Raw genomic sequence first — 27,876 nt, 5'->3', positions numbered from 1 at the left:
AGTAATGTCATCATCAAGGACTACACCTGTATAAGTTGACCTCCCACCCCTACTGTCTCCAAGCAATAATTGGCTGGAAGCAGTTTGCCAATAATTTCTACGGCTTTTTTAATGCTGTAAGAGTGCGAATTATCTGTACTATTGAGCTCGTTTTGCACTAGTATTATATCTGTGGTGTGCTGAGGCATTGTGATGATTAAGTTCCAGATTCTATATATCACCACCAAGTTGAGTCTTGACTACACACTTTGTTTCTAAATAATTCTGGGCCTGTCAAAATTACTTTCAAGCAAGTCCGTTCACATACTATACATTAGAAATTATCTCAATTTCTTCTGGCCAGCTTTTGCAAAGATGGGCTCTGCATCCTCAATGCAATCTGGTAAGGGTGAAGAAAGGATTCCTCTTCCTAATCTCCATTTAGTATTTTACATGGTCATTAAAACAAGACCAGACCAAGCTACAATACCCTATCGTCAATTAACCTGCAAAAGTGTTATTGCTCTCATACTTGAGTGAAGGAACAGTGGGTTACAGCTATTCACGGAGCCATGGCCTAGTAATGAGCCATCTACAGGAGAAAGGGGAGAAAACTGGAAGATAAAAATTTTCCAGACACTAATACATTAACAAATTTGCAAGCTAAATGAAGGAAATGTTTTATTTTTGAAAATTGACACAAATTGAATTTCAGAATATATTCTGGAAAGCTAAACTGCCTTTCGCATGTATGATCAGGTGTTTTGCTGGTATTTCATCGGTTAAGCAAAAACGACTAGTAAACAGAGATATGCCATAAAATTATTACTCCCAATTTAATTAAAACCAGTGCAAGGCTTTATCTTCCCTCAATTTTAAAACTACAGTTGCATTTCCAGATTCATTATGTAGCTCACTGGAAGCATGCTAGAAATTAAAGGAAAATTTAACAATTTAAGCTGCTACAGTTACCATCAGTGGATAGAGTTTCTTGCTTTGCACTTTGCGAAACTTGTGCAGGGTATATTAGGTGCAAAAGCTCAAACTGACTCTAAAGCAAAGTGGAGTGAGGCAAACTTCGCCAGAGTGATTGTACTCCATTTTCTGGAGTGCCAAGCCTCTAGATTCAGGTTGTAGTGGTACCAGCATAAAGTGAAAATGCTTTGCACCTGTGGAAAAATTGAAATATAAATGCATAATTAGGTAAATACAGTTCCACTTTGGGTTAACATGAGTATTTCAAACTTCTTCCTCCACAGGTATTTAAAAAGAAAAACAGCACATTTCAAAAATTATTCTTAATCATATAGGTATTTCAAACCAAACACTATGAATGGTTTCAACATCAAGCAGTTCATGATTTTGACATAGAAAAAGAAAAAACTCCATCAATTGCTTTGGCAGAGATTGTTTTAAGGAAGGTACAAGTTTCATACTCCTGCCAGTGATCTTAGTTCATGAATCCGGTGACCTTACCAACTGTACTTGTATACAATGAACTCTTGCAAAATAGTCTCAGAAAATGCAAATGGAAAAATCTACTGAAAATTTAAAAAATATCTACTACATTCCCTGAAAATATTTCAGTCAAATCAAACAGCATCATGGGGAGAATTACTTTTACGGTGCATGTGTGCCCAGGAACCCAGAAGGTACCATGCAGGCTGCTCACAAGTTGACCTGGTTAAGGTTGCGTGCATACGTCACAAAAAAAATTTAAAAGGTACCATGCATTGAAAAGAAATTGAATTAAACCTGGTCTGTACAGCTCAAGTATTGAAAAAGCCACCAAGGGAGCCTTTGAAACTGGTCTTCAATGAGCTACATACCATAATTATAAAACTGATAAATGTTGTCAGCCTTGACTCAGGAGGTAGCATTCTTGCCTTCAAGTCAGAAGGTTGTGGGTTCAAGTCCCATTCCAGGGCCTGAGCACAAGATTCAAGGATGACACACCAATGAAGTAATGAGCAAGGGTTGCACTATTGAAGGTACCACCTCTGGATGAAACATTAGATGGAGACCCTGTCTGCCCTCTCAGGTGGATCTAAAAGTCCCATGGCATGATGTCAAAAGAGCAGTAAGAGAGTTATCTCAGTGTACTGGTCAATATTCATTTACCACTCATTCAATATCATGTAAAAAGGTCATTATCTCACAGCTGTTTGAGAGAGCTTGCTGTGTGCAAATTGGCTGCCTTTCCTACAGTACAACACTTCAAATATTTCACTGTAAAGTGCTTGGGATATCCTGAGCATGCGAAAGGCACTATATAAATGCAAATCTTTCTTTTACTAAAACTGCTTCCACACTTAGTGTTCCAGTACAAGTATATTTTAACACGGCACTCTATATATGTGATAACTTATGAATATAAATACGGAAGAATTTAAATAGGTGGCAGCTGGCTGCTCCAACCATTACTGAGGGGATTACTAGCTGTCCACTTGACCTCTGAAATTATTAGATATATCAAATAAAGGCATCTTGAGGGATCTCTTTGCAGGCCACTTTCATTCGAATTACACTAGAAGACAGCTACAGCGCCTGTGTCTGTTGTGGAGACAGGCAAACAGCATATGGTTGCAATAATGTAAATGATGACCAATCTCAACAGCAAGTTACTAAAAATTCCACAAAGTGCATTTTTCAGAGCAAAAATGATTCTCAAGAGCTTCCTTTACAGATAATTGAAATGACAACTTTTATGATAAAGCTAAGATTGATAAAACAGTAATTTTGACCAGACCTTTCAATACAATAATAGGCAGATTGATTCAGAAATCTAAGGATCAGTTAATTATGCACTAATGCCCTACTGTTATATCTAGGACTTAAACAACCTTTTTTTGTGCTCAGGTTGAGTGATAAGGACCCTTGCAAGCTAAAATATTTTCCACTTTGTGATATTCAGAATTTTCAAACCAGATATATTCCAGACCCATTTCACTGATATTGCCTCATACTTCATCCCAACTCAGCTTTCCCTGTCAATTATAACAAAAAAATATTTTCTACAACTGCAGACTTGCTCCAACAGTCAAAAGCAAATTGAGTACTCAGATCATGATCTATGTCAAAGAACAGCTTTGATACCTTTTCTGCATTACATTCATATTTAATTCCAAAAGATGAAAGGATAGCAGACCACCAGTCTCTTAAGTTCACCCCCGTGACAGCTGAAATTACAGCTAGGTCTAACAGCTAATACACAAATGGATTGAACAATTTATAATATTTGCTTTGAAATATAAAGCTTTTAAAGTGGGTTTCGGCTTTCACAACAACAACTTATATTTATATAGCACCTTTAACACAATGAAACATCTGAGATGCTTCACAGGAGCATTACAAAACAAAGTATGACACTGAGCTACATGAGGAGATTTGGATCGGGTGATCAAAAGCTTGGTCAAAGAGCTAGATTTTACAGAATGTGTCTTAAAGGAGGAAAGCAAGTTAGCGGGGGAAACAGTGTAGGGTGGGTATTCCAGAGCTTGCATCCTAGGAAACTGAAGGCACAGCTACCAACTGTGGAGCAATGATGATTGGAAACAGACAAGAGGCCAGAATTCAAGGAGCGCAGATATTTCGGACAGTTTTTGCAGAGATGGGAAGGGGCAAAGCCATAGTGGGATTCGAAAACAAGGATGATAATTTTAAAATGAAGACATTGTTTTATAGGGAGTCAGTGTAGGTCAGTGAGCACAGAGGCGATAGGGGAATGGGGTGTGCCGCGAGTTAAGACGCCGACAGCTGAGTTTTGGATGACCTCAAGTTTGAGGAGGGTAGAATGTAGGGGAACAGCCAGAAGTGCATTGAAATAGTCAAGCCTGGAAGTAACAAAGACATGGATGAGGGTTTCAGCAGCAGATCAGCTGAGACAGGGACAAAGTTGAACCATGTTACAGGGGTAGAAATAGGTGGTCTCAGAGATGGCAGAAGCTCACCTCAGGTTCAAATGTGACATCAACGTTGCAAACAGATTGGCTTAATCCCAGACGACTGCCAGAGAGAGAGATGGAGGTAAGGGAACAGAGTTAGGAGTGGAGATTGAAAACAATGACTTCAGTCTTCCCAATATTTAGTTGAAAGAAATTTCTGCTCTGCCAGTACTAGATGCCTGATAAGCAGTCTGATAATTTAGCAATGGTGGAGTTGTCGAAAGAGAGGTGGTGAGGTAGAGCTAGGTGTCATCAGCACATGTCAAAACAAATGGTGTGCCTTTGGATGAAGTTGCCAGCATGAAGGTGAGAAATGGAGGCCAAGGACTGATCCTTGGGGGGATACCAGAGATAACAGTGCAGGAACAGGAAGAGGGGCACTTGCAAGTGATTCTGTGGCTATGTTTAGATAGACAGTAATGGAACCATATGAGAGCAGGCTCATCCAGCTGGACGACAGTGGAGAGGTGGTGGAAGAGGTGGTGAGGTCAGCCACGTCAAAGGCAGCAGGAAGGTCCAGAAGAATTTGGGGGGCAAGTTTACTTTTGTCACAGTTACATAGGATAGCATTTGTGACTTTGAAAAGAGCACTGTGGTACTATGGCAGAGGCAGAAAATTGATTGGAGGGATTCAAATATGGAGTTCTGGGAAAGATGGGAACGGATTTGGGAGGCGACAGCACTTTTACGGACTTTGGGAGGAAAGGCTGATTGGTAATGGGGCAGTAGTATGCAAGGACAGAGAGGTCAAGTTCTTTTGTTTCTGAGGAGGGGGTGATGACAGCAGATTTAAAGGAGAGAGGAACAACGTTTGAAGAAAGAACACTGCTTACAATCTCAATAACATAGGCACCAGTAGGGGATACTGGGTTATCAGCAGTTTAGTGGGAATAAGATTGAGGAAACAGGAGGTTGATCTCATGGACAAGATGAGCTCAGAGAGGGCAGGAGGAGAGGCAGGAGAGAAACCGAGAGAAAGATGCGAGTTCAGGGCTAGAGCAAGGAGGAGCATTGAAGAAATTCTGGTCAGGTGGGCTAGTGAAAGGGAGCAAAGTGGCAGAAGCAGCTGATTGGATTGTATCAATCTTAGTGACAAAGAAGCTCATGAACTCCTAACACTTGCTGTTGGAGGTGAGGGCGGAAGGGAAGGGGAGAGGGGTTTAAGATAATGGCCTGGCAGTCAAGAAATGAAGCCGATTTTGGGGTGGGGGCAGGGGTTATCTTTCCATTCCAGGATGAGCCATTTTAGCAGATGAGAGTGGTATCCAGTAGTGTTTTAAATAGTTCAGCCACATCTTGCAGTGGATGGCTAAACCATTTGTGCACTATATTCTTTCAAGTCTGCATCCCTTGGACTTAAGTGAACAGAGATAAGGGTTGTGCCATGGCAACGGCCAAGGTGCTGTACATTTCAGTGAGGCCTTAAGACAAGGATCACCTCAATTGCTTAAACCCATTTCAGAATTTAATACTTCTAGAAATTTGTGTTTTAAAAGGCAAATTGGATAGCTCCATATTCAACCTCACAAAAACAGAAAATCCCACAAAAACAAAATGGAAGTATGCTGAGTCACAAGCATTGACAAGAATAAGATTAAAAATTACCCACACCAGTATTACTGAACAAAATTGGACGTCTACCTCATCCATTAAACTTATCAATTACTATTTATTCACAACATTGCCATAAAGGCAAATATGGACCAAACTGAATGCACTCATCATCCAACACATTGTTGGCTAAAACAAATAAGAATAAACCTTGAATGAGGACACTCATACCAAATACTTTGGCTATTTTAAGCAGCTCCCTTTGAGACCAGAAGGGGTTCATCAGTCTGAAAGTCATTAATTATATCAATATGCTCTTTCTACTAGAAATCACAGTGAATAAACCAATGTTGCTGTGACTATGGCCAGGACTTTCCTTGCCTGCTGGCGTCAGGCATGCTTGGTGATGTGAGCAGACAATATGGCGAAAAGGCCAAAAATTGGTTTCATGTTATCGTGAAACCAGTTTGCGAACGTCTACTCAGCCCATTGATGGCGAGCTGCATTCCCTGCCATCAGACATCGGGAACTCATTGCAATACATCAGCATATCAATATGAGGCCAGGCCACTGGACTCATCCCCCCCACTGGATCATCTGCCCACGTCGGCAGGAAAATAGCATATATAAGGCTTGCACTTGGTGGCCTGCACTTCGCTCAGGACGTCAAGGTTTGTTTGCCTACCTTGCTTCAGTCAGCACTTGCAGTCATCAATTCCAGGCTTTCAGCACCAGAACACTCACTTTTAAGGGGGCTCACGGGTAGGTCTGTACCTACCAGATCAGCCATATGTGGGTGGCTTTTCAATGAATATAGGGCTAGGGCTTGCTTGGGGAAGGGGGAGAATTGGCCTCAGGAAAGGGAAGAGCTGCAGGATGAGGGCTTTACTGGGGAAGGAGGGTATCCCAGGACGTGTGTGGGGTACATGTTGAACTGTGCAAGTGGCCTCAAGATGGTGAGGGCTGAGGAGGCAGTCTCCAGAAGAGATGAAGCCAGATGGACATGAGGGTATGTGTGTGACAATGGCTAATGATGTCCCCTGAGCTGGCAGTGAGTGACATGGGCTTGAGTGTGTGAGTTTAGAGTGATGAGATGGTTTCCAAACCCTGGTGGCATGGATGAGATCATTCATCTTCTATCTGTATTGCATGGCCAACCTCTTCTGTGCAGCACTGGCACTGATCCCCACTGTCATTGCCTACCAAGCCAGAGTGATAATGTTGCTGTCCCTCCTGCGGCCAGAGCTGGGGGGAGGATATCACAGAAGGCTTCCATGGAGTCCAAAAGGCACTCGGGGGCTTCTTGCCATTTGGGGGCATGTCTTCCATGCAGCAGTCCTGGGGCTAGAAGCACTGAGCATGGCTTTACTTTAAATGTGGTGCCTGGCGTGATGATGGCATGGCAGGCGAATCAGAGCTCGCCTGCCATGGAAATGGCTTGTAGCCCGGGAATGCATAATTAACGCGGCGGGTTTGGAGCAATATGGTGTGAAAATCCACCTATGCAGCCGGCAAGTAAATCGTCGTTTTTCCCACCCGCTACCGGACTTAGTGAAAACCTGGGGTGATTCCGCCCTATGTCTGAGAACCTGCTGATTTAACACATCAGAGTAACCCTACAGAGCACTGGAATAATAACATGCTCCATCTATTCAATACTTTTTGTATTTATAGCACAAATATTGCAGAAACTGGCCATGAGCAGCGATGACATTCAGCCAAGTGTGATCAGCTTAAAAAGACCGAGAATTACAGGACAAACTTGCAGAGATGCAATGGGATCTGAAGTACCCCACCAGATGGTAATGGGAGTAGGAATATCTACAAGCTTGATGATACCTAAATTTTGAAAGATAACTAAGAGTTGAACTATTAAAAACTTAAGGGCAGACTAAAGATCGGACACTGCTTTATCAGTTGTAAAATTTAATGCCGGTTCAAAGACAAGGGTTAATTGCAACAGCTATGCATATACCTGTTAGCTAGCAGAAAAAGCACTACTGGTGCATAAAGCACAAAAAGAAAATCTCAATTTAATGCTTCAAATCAATAAGCGAATAGTTAGGTTATCTAGCATGTAATTGGGGTTGGCAGTTTTGATTTATAATGTACGCCAGGCTCTTAATTTCCTTCTCAATTGGTACCACAACTGCAAATTAGTTTCTTTAATATACCATTCAGTGAAAATCATGACATTATTCTGCTGCAATAAAATCACAATACTTTCTGAAATGTTGATATATAGCCTAGATGTAGCTTACACTATTTAAACTAAAATGAGTTTAATTTACTTTATAAAATAATTTAAACTGAAGTACAAGATTATAATTTAATTTTAGCCACAGATGACATCTATAAGCTGCCTGATACATAATGATTTATAGCATCTAAACTCCATGGATAATTGATGCCAATGTTGCTCATTTGTTCAATATTCTATCAAGTGCATTATCATTTAGAATTATCCAAGAAATATGTATGCATACTTCAGCACAAAGTAGAATATTAGGGAGTATAAATGAATGTTGACAATTTTCCAATAATTGAAATTTAATATTCTGTATACAACAAATCAACTGTAGCACAATCCTTCTACAGTCTCAGGAAATAGGTGTACACTCCCATAAAATCTGAGGGTTCAACAACAACAGCTTGTGTTTACATAGCACCATTAATGTGGCAAAGCCTCCCAAGGTGCTTCACAGGAACATTTCCAAACAAAATCTGACACCAAGACACAGGAGGAGGAATTATGGTAAATGACCAAAAACTTGGTCAGAGCAAGCTTTATGGAGCTTCTTAAAGGAGGAAAGAAAGCAAGAGAGATGAAGGAGTTTCGAGAGGAAATTCCAGAGCTTAGGGTCTGAACAGCTGCAGGCCCAGCCACCAATATTGGAGCGATTAAAATCAGGAATGTTCAAAAAGGCCAGAACTGGAGAAGCACAGAGATCTCAGAAGGTTGTAGGGCTGGAGGAGATTGAAGGTAAGGAGAGGCAAAACCACAAATGGGTTTGAAAACAAGGATGAGAATTTTAAAATTGAGGTGTCACTTAACTGGGAGCCAATGTAGATAGACCAGTGAGCATAGGGATAATAGGACTTGGTACGAGTTAGGACACATGCAGAGCTTTAGATGGCTTCAAGTTTATTCAAAATAATCTACTAAAGACTTGGGCTTCAATATAGCACAGTGTCTCACATTAGAGATCAAACAATCGTAAATTGATTAGAGCCAGAAGAAAGTAAAAAGTGCAACTGTTAAATCATTCCTTACAGGGCATGACCCAACAATAATTGAAAATAAAAGTTCTTCACATTGACAAATTACCATGCTTACTATGGTCGCTTAAAGTAATTTGCAGAATATGTTCTGAACTTCTCAAAGTACATAAATTTGAAGCCACTTTCAAACTGATCTCTCAACAACAGCAAGATAAAAGCAAAATAGTGCGGATGCTGGAAATCTGAAACGAAAACAAAAATAGCTGGAAAGACTGAGCAGGTTTGACAGCATCTGCGGAGAGGAACACAGTTGACGTTTCGAGTCCTTATGACTCTTCATCAGAATGAAGGAAATCAAGACATGAGGTGAAATATAAGTTGGTAGAGGGGGTGGGACAGGTAGAGCTGGTTAGAGGGCCAGTGATAGATGGAGGCAAAAAAGAGATTGCCAAAGATGACATAGACAAAGGGCGTTGATGGTGGTGATACTATCTAAGGAATGTGCTAATGGGGACATTAAGGGTAGCAAGCAGGACAAGCAAGTAACAGATGGTCCAATGGGGGGGGGGGGAGAAGGGATCGAAATGGGCTAAAAGGTGGAGATAAAACAATAGAACGAAATAAATTAAAAATAGGTGGGAAAAGAAAAATATATATTTTTTTAAATTATAAATTATTGGAAAAAGGGGAATCGGAAAGGGGGTGGGGATGGAGGAGAGAGTTCATGATCTGAGGTTGTTGAACTCAATATTAAGTCCAGAAGGCTGTAAAGTGCCTAGTCGGAAGATGAGGTGCTGTTCCTCCAGTTTGCATTGAGCTTCACTGGAACATTGCAGCAGGCCAAGGACGGACATATGGGCATGAGAGCAGGGTGGCGCATTGAAATGACAAGCGACAGGGAGGTCTGGGTCATGCTTGCGGACAGACCGAAGGTGTTCTGCAAAACGGTCACCCAGTCTCCGTTTGGTCTATCCAATGTAGAGGAGACCGCATTGGGAGCGGCGAATGCAGTAGACTAAATTGAGGGAAGTGCAAGTGAAGTGCTGCTTCACTTGAAAGGAGTGTTTGGGCCCTTGGACGATGAGGAGGGGGGAAGTAAAGGGTCAGGTGTTGCACCTTCTGCGGTTGCATGGGAAGGTGCCATGGGAAGGGGTTGAGGTGCACTCCTCTATTACCCCCTACACCTCAAGCCCCTCCCACGGCACCTTCCCATGCAACCGCAGAAGGTGTAACACCTGACCCTTTACTTCCCCCCTCCTCATCGTCCAAGGGCCCAAACACTCCTTTCAAGTGAAGCAGCACTTCACTTGTACTTCCCTCAATTTAGTCTACTGCATTCGCCATTCCCAATGCGGTCTCTTCTACATTGGAGGCACCAAACGCAGACTGGGTGACCGCTTTGCAGAACACCTTCGGTCTGTCCGCAAGCATGACCCAGACCTCCCTGTTGCTCGTCATTTCAACGCACCACCCTGCTCTCATACCCACATGTCCGTCCTTGGCCTGCTGCAATATTCCAGTGAAGCTCAATGCAAACTGGAGGAACAGCACCTCATCTTCCGACTAGACACTTTACAGCCTTCTGGACTTAATTATGAGTTCAACAACTTCAGATCATGAACTCTCTCCTCCCCCTTTCCAATTCCCCTTTCATAATTTTAATTAATAATTTTAAAAAAATTTATTTTTCTTTTCCCACCTATTTTTTAATTTATTTAATTCTATTGTTTTATCTCCACCTTTTAGCCCATTTCGATCCCTTCCCCCAATAGAGCCATCTGTCACTTGCTTGTCCTGCTTGCTACCCTTAATGTCCCCATTAGCACATTCCTTAGATAATATCACCACCGTTAACGCCCCTTTGCCCTTTTGTCTATGACATCTTTGGCAATCCCTTCTTTGCCTTCACCAATCACTGGCCCCCTACCCAGCTCTACCTGTCCCACCCCCCCTCTACCAGCTTATATTTCACCTCATTTCTCTATTTCCTTAGTTCTGATGAAGAGTCATAAGGACTCGAAACGTCAACTGTGTTCCTCTCTGCAGATGCTGTCAGACCTGCTGAGTTTTTCCAGCTATTTTTGTTTTTATCTCAACAACAGCACATTGTTATCAGCCTGTTACATCATGGGACTAATTCTGCTTGTCATTTCTGTTATGCAGTAAACATTTTTGACAGTCTAACTCATAATCACACTTGTTAAGAACTTACTTCACAGAACAACGTAAGTTTGTCATCAGGAAGGAGCCCATTGGCTTCATCTAGTAGGAAATCTCTTCTAATAAATTTCTTGAAACCCCAGTCTTTTCCTTGTACAAACCGATAAGCTCGCTGACTCTCTGCAAAACAAAATTAGATCCATTCTATTTAGCTCAAGCTGTAACTCTGCAAAGTAGATCAATCCTAGAAAGAAACTGTCAACCTTTACTATTTACATTTATCAGCTTGGATTTTAACAGAACAGGTTTAGCCACATAACCTGCACCTGGGTATGGTCACATGATACAAGATATTATTATATACATGGATTCTAGATAATGGAAAACGTGCTAACTCAAAAGATTTCAGCTTATGGTACTCTGAGGCTAATAAAATTCATCCGGCCTATAGCAGTAAGTATTGTTAAATTAGAATTTCTGGTGTACCAGTAATCCCACCTCTACAAAAACTCCCAACGGAAGTCTACTTTGTGCCTAATTTACAGAAAGAAATATTTAACTAAAAACTAATATCATAAACACTCATATCTCAACAGGGCAACAATGCAAATGTAATGATATAAATATCAATTTGCTTTACATGTCCAGTTTATTAAAATTCTACTAGATTAAAAACTCTTAGCAACTTCTTAAATACTATAAATTAATTTTCTAGTTAAGAGTTTAACAAAGTCTGTATCTGAGCTGACCAAAGCATGCAACTTAAAAATGAAAGTAATCCTGTAAATTGAATAATTAGGGTAATCAAAATTACCATGGGCCGTAACTTAAAACTAGTGCCGGAAAGAGATGGCCTGCAGGAATTAGAAGAAATAAATACATACTTACCCGCCCTTGAAAATTATACCGATGCTTGCATTTGCCAGAGTTGCTTGGGGCCTGCACTGAAGGACTCCCCGCAGGCCCCAGCGAAGCGTAGCTCTGGTGGATTCAAGGAGGCCATGCTCCCTTTTTTACGGCAGTAGCTGCAGGTAAGTTTTAAAGGCCAGTGAAATTGACAGGCCAGGGAGAAGGTAAGTGGATAGGGTTTTTGGGGGAGGGGGGATAAATCGGAGTGTGGGGGGGTTCAGGTGGTGGGCGGGTTGGAAGGGTGGGGGGGGGATGAGGGGGTGTGGGTGGAGTCCTGTTGGGTTGGTCTGGGTGTTTAGAATTGCTATCCAGAAGTTAGAAGTAGTTTTAATTCTTCTTTTTAATGAGTGTAACCCTGGCAGAATCATCTGAAGTTTGAGATTTAAACCGCATTTTTGGATAGTTCCCAGAGCAGGACAATTATCCAGAGGAAGTCAGCATTTCTGGGCAATTGCCGTGCAAACCCTTACCTGGGAACTTCCAAGAGTGATTCCCCCAGTGCATCTTCAGGATACCGACGCTCGGGAGCTCGGAGGTTATGGACCCATTTCACAGATCGGGTTTCAGGCTGCTGTAATAACTTCAGCTGATGATTAATCATGATGGGTTTTGCTTAATTATGGCAAATTATTGATATTAGTTTTGCAAAGAATCAGAAACCGAGAGACACCATGAGTTAACACAAAGACCTTTCACTTCTGGTACCTAGTTTCAAGTCCAGCCCAAAGCGATAGGATGAAAGTCACTTTTGTTACTGGCTATAAAAGATCCTATATGAAATTAATTGAAGCAGTCTTATTCTGAGCATAAACTCAGTGCCAAATTAATAGCAGTTTTGCACTAAGTGATACCAAAAGATACAATAATATGGCTGATTTAGAAAATGAACAGCATCAAGACTGGTGAAGGAGGAGATCCTGTTAAAACAGAGGCACAGTGCTAAACGAGAGTAAAAACAATAATTCTACTTCTAAAAAGTGCAATATCAGCACTGGGAGTGCTTGAAAAGACTACTAGGTGCCACAAATCAAATACCATTTTCCAGTTCTAACAACTCCCACCTTATTAATGGCAAAATTTAACTAACTTTCCCATAGGTAATGCAAGAATACCAGGGAAGTGGGGAAAAACAGAATGAAAGGAGACCCAAGCCACAGAACCTCAATTGAGTAATTATAGCTATTTCATAGTAAATGAACAAAGCTAATGCAAATCTTGTGCAGTGCAAAATAGAGGCTACTTTATTCAGGACGAATATCTGGATTGGTTAAGCTGCAGTTAAGTTGCAGTAACAGCATGTTAAACGAAACAAGCTGTTGAATGCATCAGCAATGCACAAATGCATATAACTAAACCGTGATACTACATGGAGATGTGAAATCTCTAGTGATGAGTAGCTTTCATACAACACTGAATTTCTCAAAACATTTTTGCCTGGTAGATCAATTGACAACTGATTCTCCCAAATAAGAGTGATGAAATAAAAAAAATACAGAAATGTGAAAATTTACAATAGGTCCTTCAGCTTCCAATAGAAAAGGCAAATTAATACTTTGAGAGAAGAATTTTTATTAGAATACCACCTAAAAAGCTAGCCTGTCTTTTCAGCTAGTGTTTATTTCCTAGTATTTTCTATTAAAAGGTTAGAGCTGATTGACTCTCAGATTGTCAATCATTTGAACTGTTGAACTATGCAATTTTTTGTCAGGTGCTGATGGCTTACAAGATAAATCATCCTGTGAAAATGAAGGGCTGTAATGTGCAGCTTGTCCACTCTTACCTCACTGCCTGGGAACCAACCATGAAACTTACACTGAAGCCCATGGTTTAGCCCTTCCAACTCTTCCTGTAGGAGATAGCCTGGCAAGGGAATCAAATTGAAAGCTTTCTCCTCAAATAAGCTCTCAAATAAGGCCAATTATTTTTAAACTTATGTTTTTAAGTTGCTGAGATGCAAGTTTTCTCTTCTAATTTTAAAGTAATCAAAACTCAGGATTTCCATTTCTTTGCTGTTAATAGGTAGTTCTGAATTTTTTTTAATGTGTGGTTCAAATGGGATGAGAAGTACATGCAGGTATGCTGTAAAGAACAAAAACACATTTCTTTTACTCTTAGCTTCCATCTCTTATAACAGATGAATACGCCTTTCTCTAACCTTCCTCTTAATTTTATTATACAGAATCAAAAAGGTTAGGGTAATTACCCTCAGTTTGCATCATTCTGTAGCATTTAGTGAGGGCCTTAGAGCAGTAGCAAACTTGGCATTGGCCAGACTATTTGCTACATTGCAGGCAATACAGAACCAGGATGAGGCTACAAGGAGTATCAAATATGCAGCTACAAGCCCAACAAGACAGGTGAAGTTGGAAGCTTAGTCAAAATAGTAGTGGTTCTTCCCTACAATTATTAAAAGGGGCTATAAAGTGGTGCTGCCAGCAGCAGAATCATTATGCAGCCAGTGAATTCTTCTAATGACTGATCTAGGCAGGATTCCTCAGTAATATAAACTTCAGCTTGAGCCACATTTCTTGGCTCAGCAATTTTTAAAGCTATAGAGTAAAGGCTAATGGAATGTTGTGGCATCTTTGCCATTTTATTGCAATTTTGAGAACCATGTATTTGCTAAAACTTCTAGGTCTAAAGCAACAAAGTCTTTCAAACTTGGATACAAATGCATAATTTCAGTAAATCTGTTTTCAAAAAGAAAGCAAATCAGATGACAAGTCATTTCTTATTTTGGCGGGGGGTGGGGGAGAAGCATATTTTTCTGTTGACAGTAGATGCACATACTGATATGAAAACAATCCTTGGATAAGCTTCTTACCCAAGGAATCAAATCTGAGCAAGGTAAGTGAATTCCAAATTTAATATATAAATGTCACTTTCTAAAGGTAATCCATTAGTCTGCATCAAATTGTAAAATTGAGAAGGGCCGTTAAAACACAGTTTTTGACAAACCTGCTTTTGCAAGGACTCCAACCTCAAGTAAAAGATAATCCCAAATTTCCAGTTTGCAGCTGATCAGGGGGAAGAAGTCGAGAAAGGGGAAACATTGGTCATCAATAGTTGTTCCTTTATACCAGTTTGCACAACTGAATAGAACTGCATTTAAATGCTGAGCCTGTATCTGAAGCATACTGTCACTTCACTTACCCATTGCCTTAGTTTCTTCACCTTTTGCGTTCAGAATGGAGAATTTAAATTTTGCTCTGACTTCACTTTTTGGACAGCTGACTAGCAGCAGGTAGAGTGATAGGTAATCTTTACTTTCCTCATCTAAACCCTTAGGGTTCACTCGGAGGCACCTTAAATATACATAAAAAATGAAATATGTTAAAAAGAAAATGAATGAATCACATACAGGCTAAAAAAAAAATAAAAGAGCATTTAGATGCAGGATTGGTCTGTCCCAATTTTTTCTCTTCACCATAGCTTTACCATAACTGCATCTAGTTACCGTAAATGAAGTACAGCTCATTTTTAAAAAGGATGGTCTAACTCACATATGCTCAAGAATGCTACTGTTCAACAATTACTATGCTGCACTTCAGGCCATGACTTATCTAACACCTTTTAACTGCACTTCCCAAACCATTTGAATGCACCAACTATCTAGAATACTGCTACAAAAACAAGACGACAAGCCAACAAACATTATTATATTTAAAAGCATACTTAAATGTATTCATAATGTCTCCAGTTCCTTCCTCCTCAACTTATAATTTATTCCATTTTACAATGCATTTGTCATACTTACCATTTTCCCTGTAATTATCATGCAGCACTTGGAGATGTGTAAACATTTCATCAATTTAGGTGAGGCAAGTTGCTTTACAACTCTGATGAACTGAAAAGCATAGCAACTCCCTTTTACCAGCATTTTTACCTAATTCACCCCTGCGCACCATAATGCCTTAGTGTCAATTATTTTTCCGCCTATTACCCTCAGTTCATCTCCTCCCCAAACCTGCCCCTAATTCCCCATCTATCACAAGTAGATTATATTGCTTTTAAGTATTCATTAAAGTTATCAGCAAGTGAAAAGCTTAATGGGTGAAGTCAAAGAAAAAAAATCTTGTGTGCCAAGTACAAACTTAAAATAAAAAAATTGGTAAGCACTTTAATGCCATGAAAACAGAACTGCTCACAATACTGTGTGTGTCTTCGCTTGCTCTGGTGTAGTCATTTGAGTTGGCAAGAAGCATGAACAATGCTACAATTTATATTATAAACCAAGTGGTGGATACTCCTTAAAAAGATATATAGGCAGGTTCAGAAAACAGCTACAATTCTCAAACATTTACCCATCTACAGTTTAGAGCAGCTTTAGGACTTGAGCTTTTATAGTTTTATTGAACAGTGTTAAAATGGTGACATGTTGAATGGAACAGTTGGAATCACTTGAATGTTGAGTCATAGTACACTTGCATCAAATTACAATTCCATTTAAATTAGCTTTTGAAGATAATTAGATGATGGATGACTTGTTACAGTATAATTTCTCCAGTTTCTTCCAATCAGTTAAAGATCCACTTGGAAAATTCTTGTAGCTTTATCATAACCTTTGACTGTTTGAAATTAAATGTTGCATTAATAAATGTTCTAACGTTACTGAAGGTGAAAGATCATGTCCACAAGCAATACAATGACTAAAAATAATCTTGATCAACATATGGTACTGATCAAACCAAACAAATGCAAATTGTTTTATCAAGATTATGGAGGCAGTTTACTGCCTTCAGCTGTATAGACTCACCAACAATATACTTGCCCCTCCAGCCTATCAATTTCTTCCTTTATTTAAGCAACAACTACCACTAACCTACCAAGCGTGCCATTTGAAGCTCACCAGACTAAGGGAGCCATGTTTGCAAGTAGCATATGGTAGAACGGAAAGCGATTGTTTTGAACAGTAAGCCTTGCCCAGAGAAAGGTCAGGGCATCAAATGGTTTGGGAAGGTACTAAGTCAATTCTTGTAATTTATAGTTTGGTGGGCTGAGGGTCTCTGTTCCAAAAGAAAACTACTCCACATAATTTTAAATTGGTAAGAGGAAAGACAAACTTCAATTGTTAGAAATCTTAAATAAACTTAAAATACTGGAAATGCACTGTGTTTTTTAGCATTAGGAAAGTAAAAAGATGGGCAGTTTCAGATTCCAGTTCTGACAAAGCGGCTGACATCCAAAACATTAGTCAACTTTTCTCTTTCCAAATGTTAATAGATGCTCTCTACTTGTTCCATTCGGAATAGAGGAAGGGGGCAGAGGAAGGGAAAAGGGATGATACAGAATCTTTTTCTCTGTAGGAAGACTGCTTGAAGGCAGCAATATACTTCCTTTCAAATAGAACATTACAAATCAGCACCATCATTGGTTCAGAGGCCATTTTTCCTAAAGTGTTTTACAATTAATTTTGGTACTGTTCAGACAGTCCCCTAACACTGACATATTATGGGTACCTCAACCTAATCATAAAGAATACTCTGCATTAATAAATTTATTTCAAAAATTTTGTATTCATGCTTTTCTGCTTGCTGGATTCAACTTTCAGCACTCTCCCCCAAAATTCAGGATCTGTGGACTCCATTTGTACCAAAAATAAAGAGTTCTTTTCACTATGACTTCCAAGCCCAAGATTTTTAAAATATTACTGCAAAATAGAATAAGGCAATCACCTGAAAGGATGAAAGCTACAAGATATAGTAGGACGCATTTTATCACTTTGTTCTGGTTGGGGCAGGAGTGGGGCTGCTGTTGGTGGAGACTGAGGAAACTAATTCTATTACTCTTTTAAAAACACATTTTTCTTTCAGTGAACACTGTTGATATTCGGTAAGGAATTACCACGCCTCAAGGAAACAGAATTAACAGCCAATATACTGCACTATTGTGTATGTTATTTTAGGTGAATACACCGTTAGCCTCAATGACTCCCTTGAGCTCATTATACTAAATCTTCGTTGCACAACATTCTCTAAAATTATTTTTCAAATATTGACAGAAGGAAAAAAGGGGAAAATAAATATAATGTCTGATTTGTAAAGTGACCTCAATAGTGACACTAAACGTTCAAAGATCTTTCAAGATTAGAATTTTGTTTTTCTTTTAAACACGAAGATAAATAAATTAAACAGATGTTCTTTGTAATTTTAAAAACAGAGTGCTGATGATACAATTGATGGTACAAGTTTAAAGGAAATATATAACCAACATAGGTGGTGCTCATTCTGTGTTCTCACCTTGTTAGTACCTTCAATTAAGTCATCAACATGATGTAACTTTGTTAAATAGAACCAAACCAGTCAGGAAAAAAATATGAAAACTCAGTAACCATTTCTTTTTATGTCTGATTTCAACCCAGTACAAATTTGGTCTCCAAGACAAATATTAAAAAATATGTTCTGTTGGTTCAATATAAAATGGTTGTAAAATCACAATTTTTAATTTTGCCTCTGTAAAATAAATAGTTGTCATAGTCTATCATACTGCTGCATATATATAGCACATATTTCCTTTAGAGATAGTGAAACCAAACAATCATAATTATACATCTAGTAATTAAGTCTAATTTGCATAAAAAAATCTTATAAAATGATACAGAATATACCCTCCAAATTCACCAAATTTTGACTCTAGTTTGGGATACAAGAACATTACAACGCGAAAGCACGTTCAATACAAAGATTGCTCTCTCGTAACATCCAAAGTAAAAATTAGGGAGGAAATGAAATTCTTTATGGTAGAGGATGCTCCCTACATAAAAGGCAAACTTCCTAACTTCCCCAGTGGCCCAGAGTTCATCCAGAACTTGCAATCAGAACTTAGATCTGTAGGACCCAATATTTTGAGCCAGGAAGAGAGTAGGGTAAATTTTTTGAAAGGAAAATCCTTAAGTATGACTATACCACAAGGTCCTGCCAAGATTAGCTGCAAGACCCATTTTAGATTTCTTCAACAGATTTCCTCCCCAACAGCCAACCAGGTTAGTAGTGTGGAAATCAGAGAGCGGATGCCAGTTAAGTCCAACATCACGGATGTTTGAAAGGTAAACTCAGTAGGCTGGGAGAGGAATCCCAGCTCCTCATGTCCCACTAACAGTACAACCAAGTCACTTACCTCATGAATCCGGCCCTTCACACCTCCTTTCATCCACTAGGATTCCAGAGCTGGGTTTCCTTTTTTATTTTAACCCCCAAAACCTCATCTGCCTTGGGAGATTAAAATAACTCTCAAAGCGTCTATTAAATTAGTGGAATAAGCTACACTGATGATGACATTTTACATTTGGTCCAAACACTGCTTATTTAGGAAATGGAAAATCTGCCCAGTTTTCCCCTCCTAATTACCATCTAGCAATCCCTACTGGAACTCTGTGGGCTCGGGGTACGAACTAGATTTAGATCATTTGTAATGCCTGCACAGTAAACTAGTTCATCAAAATTCACATCCAGACAGGATACTATCCAGCTGAAGGATGTACTGGGCAGCACCATAGAACCCTACTCTGTCAAAGTGCTGATACCTTCAAACAAGAGAAAAATTATTTGAAAATGCGTTTTTTGAAAAACCTAAAACATCATTCTTCTCCCTACCCACATGCATATAATCAGGTTGCTAGGACTGTTTCAGGAATGTTTATAAGCTTTGCCATGCTCAAGTCCTTTTGCCAAAAGAGAAATAATTTTCCCTATGGCCTCATCATGGGTGTCCTCAAAAGTAGTTTCCAGCTGTGCACAATGTACCAAATTTCAAGTCTCTATTCTTGGGTTGTGGGAAGAGAAGGAATATGTATCACAAGTTAATTTCTTTTACACGCTATATTTCTTGCTTGGGATAAGGGGAGGGGGAAAAGATATAATTTGAAAGCACCAAGTCTTCTTGCCAGTTTACAGAAATGCTCCACTTTGACTTGCTATTTTGGTGCTTACAAAATATAATGAACTTGATAATAGCATTTTCCCTGTAATTTAACACTAAGTAAAGTTATATTTTTCCAACATATGCCTAAGGTCGGGCAGGTTGTTTGTGTTAGTTATGTGTTAAATTAGGATGGGTTCCCACACAAAATTTTAGAAATTGCCAACTTATGCCATGTGTGAAAAAATTAAGTGGAAATGAATCTAAATAGGAGGAACAAGGAAGTAGAGGGGAAAGAACTTTCAATGCAGACTCACAATTATCAAGTTATTCTTCTGTGAATGCAACCTTTTGTTTTGAAGGAAAAGACCTTTCTGATGTGTTATTATGTCACATCCAAATACATAACAACCAAACTAATCTTCCAGAAACTTACATAGCTTAAAGTAATATAATCTTTGCACCTTGCCTTTATTTCCAGATTTCACTGAAAAAATACAAACATATAATACTTTCCTGCCTCATGTGAAGAGATTCAACTTGAACTCCAGCCCCTCAATCCATTGCAAATTGGTACATTGTAGCATTATACTGGACTGACGCACATTGTTGAGGCAAAGAATATGGTTTACTGTATAGTTAACAGTACTTTCATCTGGCCTGGTTTGGTGCCAGTACTGGGAACCCAATAATGGAAAATATTCCATCTCTCAATAACAATGTCCCTCAACTTGCTGTGTACAAAATAAAAGTATAGTTAATAAAGTGTTACCTTGCAACAAAATCCATCACTCTTAGAAACCAAAAGTAAAAACTGCAATGTTCCACAAATAAGGTCTACACCATATATGTTGTCGCACTTAGTTACCTAAAGGTTTGGAATTTAAGCGTTCTAGAAAATATATATTGCAATGGTATGGTGTATCCTAGTGCTACAGCACACACTGCATTTCCATTTGGATTTTTATAAAAAAAACGGAAAACTGTTCCCTAATTAGTAATAAGAATGAATCATAACATTCAGTAACAATGCACCCATAACTTAAAAGCATAATCCTGCATTTAGCTTTAAAATATACTCAAGTCTGCATTAACCAAAACAAGAAATTTCAAGATTGTAGTAATAGTAGCTCTGGAAAAGGTAAACCATATGGTGTACCAAAAATTTCTGAATCACTCATAACGTAAAGTGAAGTATTCATTTCCTCTCTTTCTCAACCCAACTCACTTCTTTTACCTTGCAATTAAATTATATCCAATATAATGACCAGGTATGAAACACCGGAAAGAAATATTAGTAACAAGTACAACAACTATAGCAAGTGATGACATAACTCTTCAAAAAAAACTATCAGAAAAATATAATGCTCACAAAAGTGTCTAAGTCCTTCATCAATTTATCAGTCTTTTAGTCTGTACAACTCAGGTGAAAGACTATAGCATAAATATATGTCCGTGGAAAATAATTCCTTTTGTTTTCTCTCATTGGAGAGCAAAGGAGAGAAGAGAAAGCAATGATCAAGTCTCACACCAAAGAACTCTGAGCAGGGAGTAAGAAGGATAAGAAAATTAAAAATCAAGTACTAACAATGACTGTGTATTTAGCCTAATATTTGGAAGGAACAATGAAAGTAATATTTACAGGAGACTAAATAAGGCAAGTATCAGGTATCCCGGATTTTGGACATTTTTGGTACTGATTAAAAGGTTGCACCCCCCATTCCATGGGATCTTTGTGGGGCTGCTTAATTAATTCCAATTAATATTTGGTTCACAAGCTGGGAGACATTTAAGTACAAATTGAGAGGAGAAAAGAATGGTGCTTTCACTCTCAGTGTCAACTGTGCATAATTATTCAGCATCTATTATACAAAGATGGATAGTGAATATAAAACAAAGTTCTGCAAAAATACTGTCTGACTAGTGCAAAGAATTAAAATGGCCAGTTTGAAACTGAAAGATAGCAAAAGACTTGCTCATAGGTATGGAGAAAAACAGGCTAATATTAAGCCTTGAGCCAATTTACTGGGTTTTAAATTTCTAACAACTGGTGTCTGATCTCATAATCCTACCTACTGTACAGATATACTCTTTCGATTTAAATGGTTGCAGGATACCACAGGGTTGTCATGGAGGATTACACGTAAGGGTTCAAGGAGAATTCTGAAATTTGGATTATGCACCATACCTGATCCATTGCATGGAAGTTTTAAAATTAGATGCCATGGCTTCCATGGCCTTGGAAAAGAACTTCTGGTTCATGGGCAATACAGTGATTAGGTCAAATGGATTAAACCACAATATAAATTCATTTCGTTACATGCTTCACTAAGCCTTTCAATCATTTTGCCTTTCCCAAAACTACTCATAAGCAAATCCCCACTTATAAATGCAAACGTTATCATACTGAGTTCCACACTCACCACTTTAATTTATCATTTGCTCCAGATGAGAAAGTTGAGCTCTTGATAACTTCTCCCATTTCTTCTCGGCAGAAACTGAAGTTGTTGATAGTCCACATATAGGAGAACTTCACTACTTTTATCTAGAAAAAAAGGAAAGAAAATAAATACTTGAATATTGAAAAAAAAATTGCATTGATATAACTACAAAGAACAGCAGATTCATGCTCTACTTTTGTGCATGAATAATTAAGTAAAGGGAAGAAGCCGTTGAGTCCATCAAGAAAAAATTTCCAATGGCAGTTCACCTCCGAGTAAATTATAATTGATATTTAGATTAGTGCAGCATAGATTCCAGCTCCATGGCAGATAACACTGAACTCTTAACTCCATTAAATAACAATAAATCAGCAACAAATACAGATCATAAAGAATTTCTGAATATCACTGAACTGCTTTGACAAATTCAAGCCCTTGCTTCCTGAAATGTGCTGTTAATAATTATCGTGTGCAATCTATTAGATGACCTGATTATATCTATTCATGGAGTTTAGAAGAATCAGGGGTGATCAAATTGAAACATATAAAATTCTTAAGGGGCTTTACAGGGTACAGGCTGAGAAAACGTTTTGCTTGACTGAGGAATCCAGAACATGGGGTCAGTCTCGGAATAAGGGATCAGCCATTTTAGGACTGATGTCCTAAAATGGATAGATGCATCTGCAACAGGTAGATTGGTGAGGGGAGGTCAAGGGGGTTTTCCCTCATTGGTTCCCTCACCACCCACAGCACATCCAGTCTGGCACATACGTCCTTCATGATTCCGCCAACTCAGTCAGTAGTGGCAGACATTGAAGTCCCTGCCCAGAGTATATTCTGTGTCCTTGTTATCCTTAGTGCTGCTTCCCAATGATGTTCAACATGGTGCAGTACTGATTCACCAGCTGAGGAAGGACAATAGTAGGCAAACAGCAGGTGGTTTCCTTGTCCATGTTTGAGCTGATGCCGTGAGACCTTCATGAGGCCCAATGTTGAAGACTTTCAAGGTAGCTCTCTCCTGACTGTATACAACTGTGCCACAACCTCTGGTGGATCTATTCTGCCAGTGGCTCAGAATATAACCAGAAGCGGTGATGGAGATGTCTCGGATATTGGTTGTAACGTATGACGCAGTGAAAACAGCTACTTCAAGATGTTCCTCAACTAGTCCGTGGGACAGCTCTCCCAATTTTGCCACAAGTCCCCAGATGTTAGTAAGGGGGACTTTGCAGGGCCAACTAGACCTCGTAGGACATTATCATTCCCGGTGCCCGGGTTGACACTTTATTCTTTTTTGACTTTTCTGTAGCAATTTGGTACAACTGAATATCACATGTAGGCCAGATCAAGGACAATAGTGAGCCAGATGGATTTTTACAACAATCTGATAGTTTCATAGTCACTATTACTGAGAATAGCTTTTAATTCCAAATTTTATGAATTAATTGAATTTAAATTCCACCAGCTGCTGTGGTGAGCTCTAAACCCGTATCCCTAGAACATTAGCCTCAGACTGTGGATTACTAGTCCAGTGACATTACCATCATGCCGCTGTCCCACTTTCTTAAACTACTGTACCTGGTACTCCCAGGAGGTCTCTCACCCAAGTACTAACCAGGCCTGAGTCTGCTTAGCTTCTGAGAACAGGTGTTTACAGGCCAGTATGGCCATAGGCGTTCAAGCGTCACTGAAGAAAAAGAGATCTTCTGAATGGTTTATTCCAACTTCTATTCCTTATGATCTTATGAAATGACTCAGTTCAGCTGGCAGCCCTAATTACTGGTTCAGAGGTGGCAGGCCTAAGCTCATAATTTAGGCCTGAATTCCACTGCAATGATTAGAAGTTGCTGCAAAGATACTACGCTTTGGAACAGACATTAAACAAAATTCCTTTTTGCCTGCTCCAGTGATTCAGATGGACATTGACAATCCCATCGCATTCAATGAGGAATAGGGATGTCTTTTGCAATCCTAGCTAATATTCTTTCCTCAGCCAATGTCACTGAAAGCAATTAACTGGTCAATTAGCATCTTGCTGTTTGGGTAATATTGTTGGTGTAGAATGGCTGATACTTTTATCCATGTAATAGTCATTAAAGTTTAAAAGTAATTCAATTTGCGAAGTATCTTGAAATACTGTGCTGTGATATAGTGCTATATAAAAGCGAGGGGTGATCGCTTCATGCTGCTCTTAGAACTTAATTGTTCTGGAATGGGAGTTATTTAATGAAGGCTATTTATAATTTATATGTAAGGCCTTGTATTTTTCTCAGCAGGTACACTAAAAATACTCATGGCATTGGTTGCCTCACGTTGAACTTGCTACACTTGACAATTCATCATCAACCCTACAATACCTTTCTCATCAAGTCACAGAATGTAGTTCTTCAGAAATTCTACTGGCTAAAAAAGCCATGAAGAAATTTAATCTGAAGTTAACATTTCAGAAAAAGGGGTCATGAACTTTAGGCTCCTCTGCAAAAAAAACTTCATAGCTGTTTGAGGAAGAGTAAAATTTGCATTTAACTTTATGCTGGCACTGGCATTGAATGTACAAACAATGCTGCAGGGAATTCACACAAAAGGAATAATACTGTTGTCTAGTCACCAATTGGCAGCTTAAACTACTGGGTCAGAGCTCATAACCTAGGTTGTAATTCCAATGCAATGATTAGAGATTTCTACCTGTATGAGAGATACTGAGCTTTAGAACAGGATGCAGCAAGGCAGGTTCAATTTAGAAATAACCTTGTGATTGAGAAATTCTATATTTGGTAAGTATGGTTATATCACCTGCAATATTTTGTGTGTCCTATACATGATAATAGATTGCTTCAATCATTTAGTAGGAAAAAATTGAGGGTCAAGTCCAAGGGAGCTTTCACATGGGCTTAACAAAATGCCTCAGCTCTAGTAGAAATACATTCTAGTAGAAATACATTAACAGCACTCTAAGCTAAACTAAACACTCAAAACTAAGAGTTTTTCTTAATCTACAATTGGGTAAAGGAAAGCCTCCTCAATAGCTACAAAAAGGGTACAGGTGTTCAAACTGAGCCATTGGCTCCTGAACCTTGGTAATCCAACCAAGAAAGCTGAGCCAATCCAGTCCTATTAGCACTTCTTACTGATTTTCTGTCCTGTGAATTTTGAAGCCCTGAAGGTTTTGAAAAGGCTGCACTAGATCTGCTTGGCTCACTGACAGATCGATCCCAAATCAAAACACCAAGATTGATCATCATCAGCAACTGAAGACATTCAGATTAACAAAAGCATGGATTTAAATGTCATACTCATACAGCCATGAAGGACACGCAAGTACTTATATGGTCCCCAAACACAATATGTTCCAACACCCTGCAGTAGGGTTTGTAATTTGAATCCTTTATGGCTCTAGCAGCTGGTGCGAAAAAAACTTCCGAGCTTCAGTGCATTCTGCACAACATGGTCAGGCGTATGAAAGGCTGTAACAAAGACACTATGCTACAAATATAAACAAATTGCTGGAAGAAACTCAGGAGGTCTGGCAACATCTGTGAAGAGAGAAACCGGGTTAACTTGGAGTCCAATATGACTCTTCTTCGGCACTATATTACAATTTTGAAACACAGTAAAGCTGCTCAGAGGAATAATGTGAAGATGTGCCATGTGACATGGCAGCAATCGAGTTTCGCAGATCTGGAAGGTCCCAGGTACTATTCCTAATCGATCTTAAGTGATCTGTCTTGATCCCCTTGATCACTATCCAAGTTATCCAGGATCAAGTTTGGCAGCAATGCCTTATCACAGGCAAATAGCCTACAGTCATTTATTAGCTGCCCCACACAAAAGAACAGAAGCTATGGGGGTTGCTCTTGTCCATCGAATTAAACCTCAGACATGAAACACCACCTCTGGGAAATGAGAAATTCAAAACAAAGATGCACTCAACATTAAAAATTATGAAGTTCAATTTGGAGACCAGATAAAGCTTTATAAAAATGGACATAAGCAGCTGATAGTGATATAAATTTCTTCAGCCATCTTCCACACCCAAGGAATGTGGGATGAGCTATTGCAAGCCTACCTGTGTATAGCACCAGCTCTCTGCCACAGGCCCACTTGACATTTCAGCCGGGGGTGGTGGACTTGGTACCCTTGACATCGCCAGCTTGACTAGTCTGCAGGTTTTCTTGAGACAGATGAAAGAAAATTCTGTAGAAACTTTATCCTGCTACTGTAAAAAAAAAATGAACACATTAGCTGAAGGGGGCAGTTTGCATTTTTTTGGCTATTTTGCAATATACAATCAAAATATCAATATGTTTCCCTTCAAATTCTAGAGATGAAGAAATGTTATTACCTTCTAAAAGAAAATAATTTATAATATTAAGTGCTTAATCATGTAATACTAACTATTGCATTTTGCAAAAAATAAGACACCAAACAAATTTACTAAATCCCTTTCATCAGCTTAGAAATCCTGCAACATTCCATAATCTGACAACAAACTGACAGCATCAAGGGTTGGGCAAGCCTGCTGGAAGCTAATTCAACTCAATTTAGCAGACAAATTGGCTGAGTGTAGCTTTCCAAAGCTTGAATTGAACCAGAGGTTCCCCATCGTTAAATGCCCAAGCCTGTGCTACAAAACTACCGTCAGTCATCTGTAAAGAGAGAAGATCTAAGCAAAACCTCTGTTCTTCATCAGAAATTGGGGTGGAAAGAGAAGAAATATATTACTGATACTGGGAATACAGTAAAAACAGATAAAGTTACATTTTCACATCCTACTTACCATATTCAAATAGTTTTAAAAAATTATAACACATCCAATGTATTGCTCATGATGCAAAAGGCCTGCAATTTTGGGTGACAGTAGCCAATGAAGGGTTACGTGTTGTGCACTGGGAAGTTTCTGAGGGAGTGCGGGTGAGATAAAGGGAGCAAAAGGGAATTGAATTTGCCTAATTATATAGGAAAACAGACATCCAATGATAAGCGCCCAATGTTACAGCTCATCAGGCACTTACTTGTCATTAGATGCCTGCAAAGTTATAGTGTCCAACTAAGAACACTCTGCAGGAAAGGGGTATCCAAGCTGATACAAATAAGACAATGTTCCCTAATGTGTATTTGTATAACTTTAAAAGCATTCAAGACAAATAATCGCATAATTAGATAAAAGCAAAATACTGCGGATGCTGGAAATCTGAAATGAAAACAGAAAATGCTGGAAAAACTCATGTCTGGCAGCATCTGTGGAGAGAGAAACAGAGTTAACATTTCAAGTCTTTATGACTTCTTCAGCCTAAAGAGAAGTAGAAATGTGATGGCTTTTATACTGGTTAAGAGGGTGTGGAGCAGCTGCAGCAAGATAGAAGGTCAGGGATAGGCGGGAGCTAAGGAGAAATTAACAAAGGTGTCACGGGCACAAGACAAGGGGAGTGTTAAACAGTAGTGGTAAAGACTAAAGAAGGTGCTGATAGTGGCATAAAGGTAATAGCATTCAAAGGATCATCCTTCGATATTTTCACCAACTCCAGCATGATGCCACCACCAAACAAATCTTCCCCTCACCCCTCCTGTTAGCATTCCTCAGAGACTGTTCCTCCATGACATCCTGGTCCACTCCTCACACTGAGCTCAACTACTTCAGATCATGAACTCTCCTCCATTTTTACATCTTTTATAATCCAATATTTTTAAATTTTATTTTTTTATTTATTCATTTTTTTAAATCCTTCCCCCCCCCACCCACCCAGCCACCCACCCACCACAGGCCATCTATCACTGATTTCTATGTTGTGCTTTCACAGAATGTTGACCCTTGT

General features: G+C 39.2%; 1 protein-coding gene and 1 pseudogene across 3 annotated transcripts in view; both read right to left on the bottom strand.

Moving 5' to 3' along the window:
- LOC121269057 (speckle type BTB/POZ protein) overlaps positions 1-27,876 on the bottom strand; it is a 118,969-nt gene that overhangs the window by 29,655 nt on the left and 61,438 nt on the right. For all 3 annotated transcript variants that reach the window (XM_041173477.1, XM_041173476.1, XM_041173478.1), the window contains 4 exons: positions 26,130-26,279; positions 22,046-22,167; positions 14,919-15,070; positions 10,909-11,036 (listed from right to left, as the gene is read on the bottom strand). In XM_041173477.1, coding sequence (XP_041029411.1) covers positions 10,909-11,036; positions 14,919-15,070; positions 22,046-22,167; positions 26,130-26,207 — 480 coding nt within the window. In that variant the 5' untranslated portion in view covers positions 26,208-26,279. The remainder of the gene's footprint in view (positions 1-10,908; positions 11,037-14,918; positions 15,071-22,045; positions 22,168-26,129; positions 26,280-27,876) is intronic.
- On the bottom strand, positions 23,630-23,738 carry LOC121269270 (annotated as a pseudogene).

Source organism: Carcharodon carcharias, chromosome 23 (genome assembly GCF_017639515.1).
Source record: "Carcharodon carcharias isolate sCarCar2 chromosome 23, sCarCar2.pri, whole genome shotgun sequence".
Lineage (NCBI taxonomy): Eukaryota > Metazoa > Chordata > Chondrichthyes > Lamniformes > Lamnidae > Carcharodon > Carcharodon carcharias.
The sequence above is the reverse complement of the archived record's forward strand: the minus strand, read 5'-3'. Positions and strand labels throughout refer to the sequence as shown.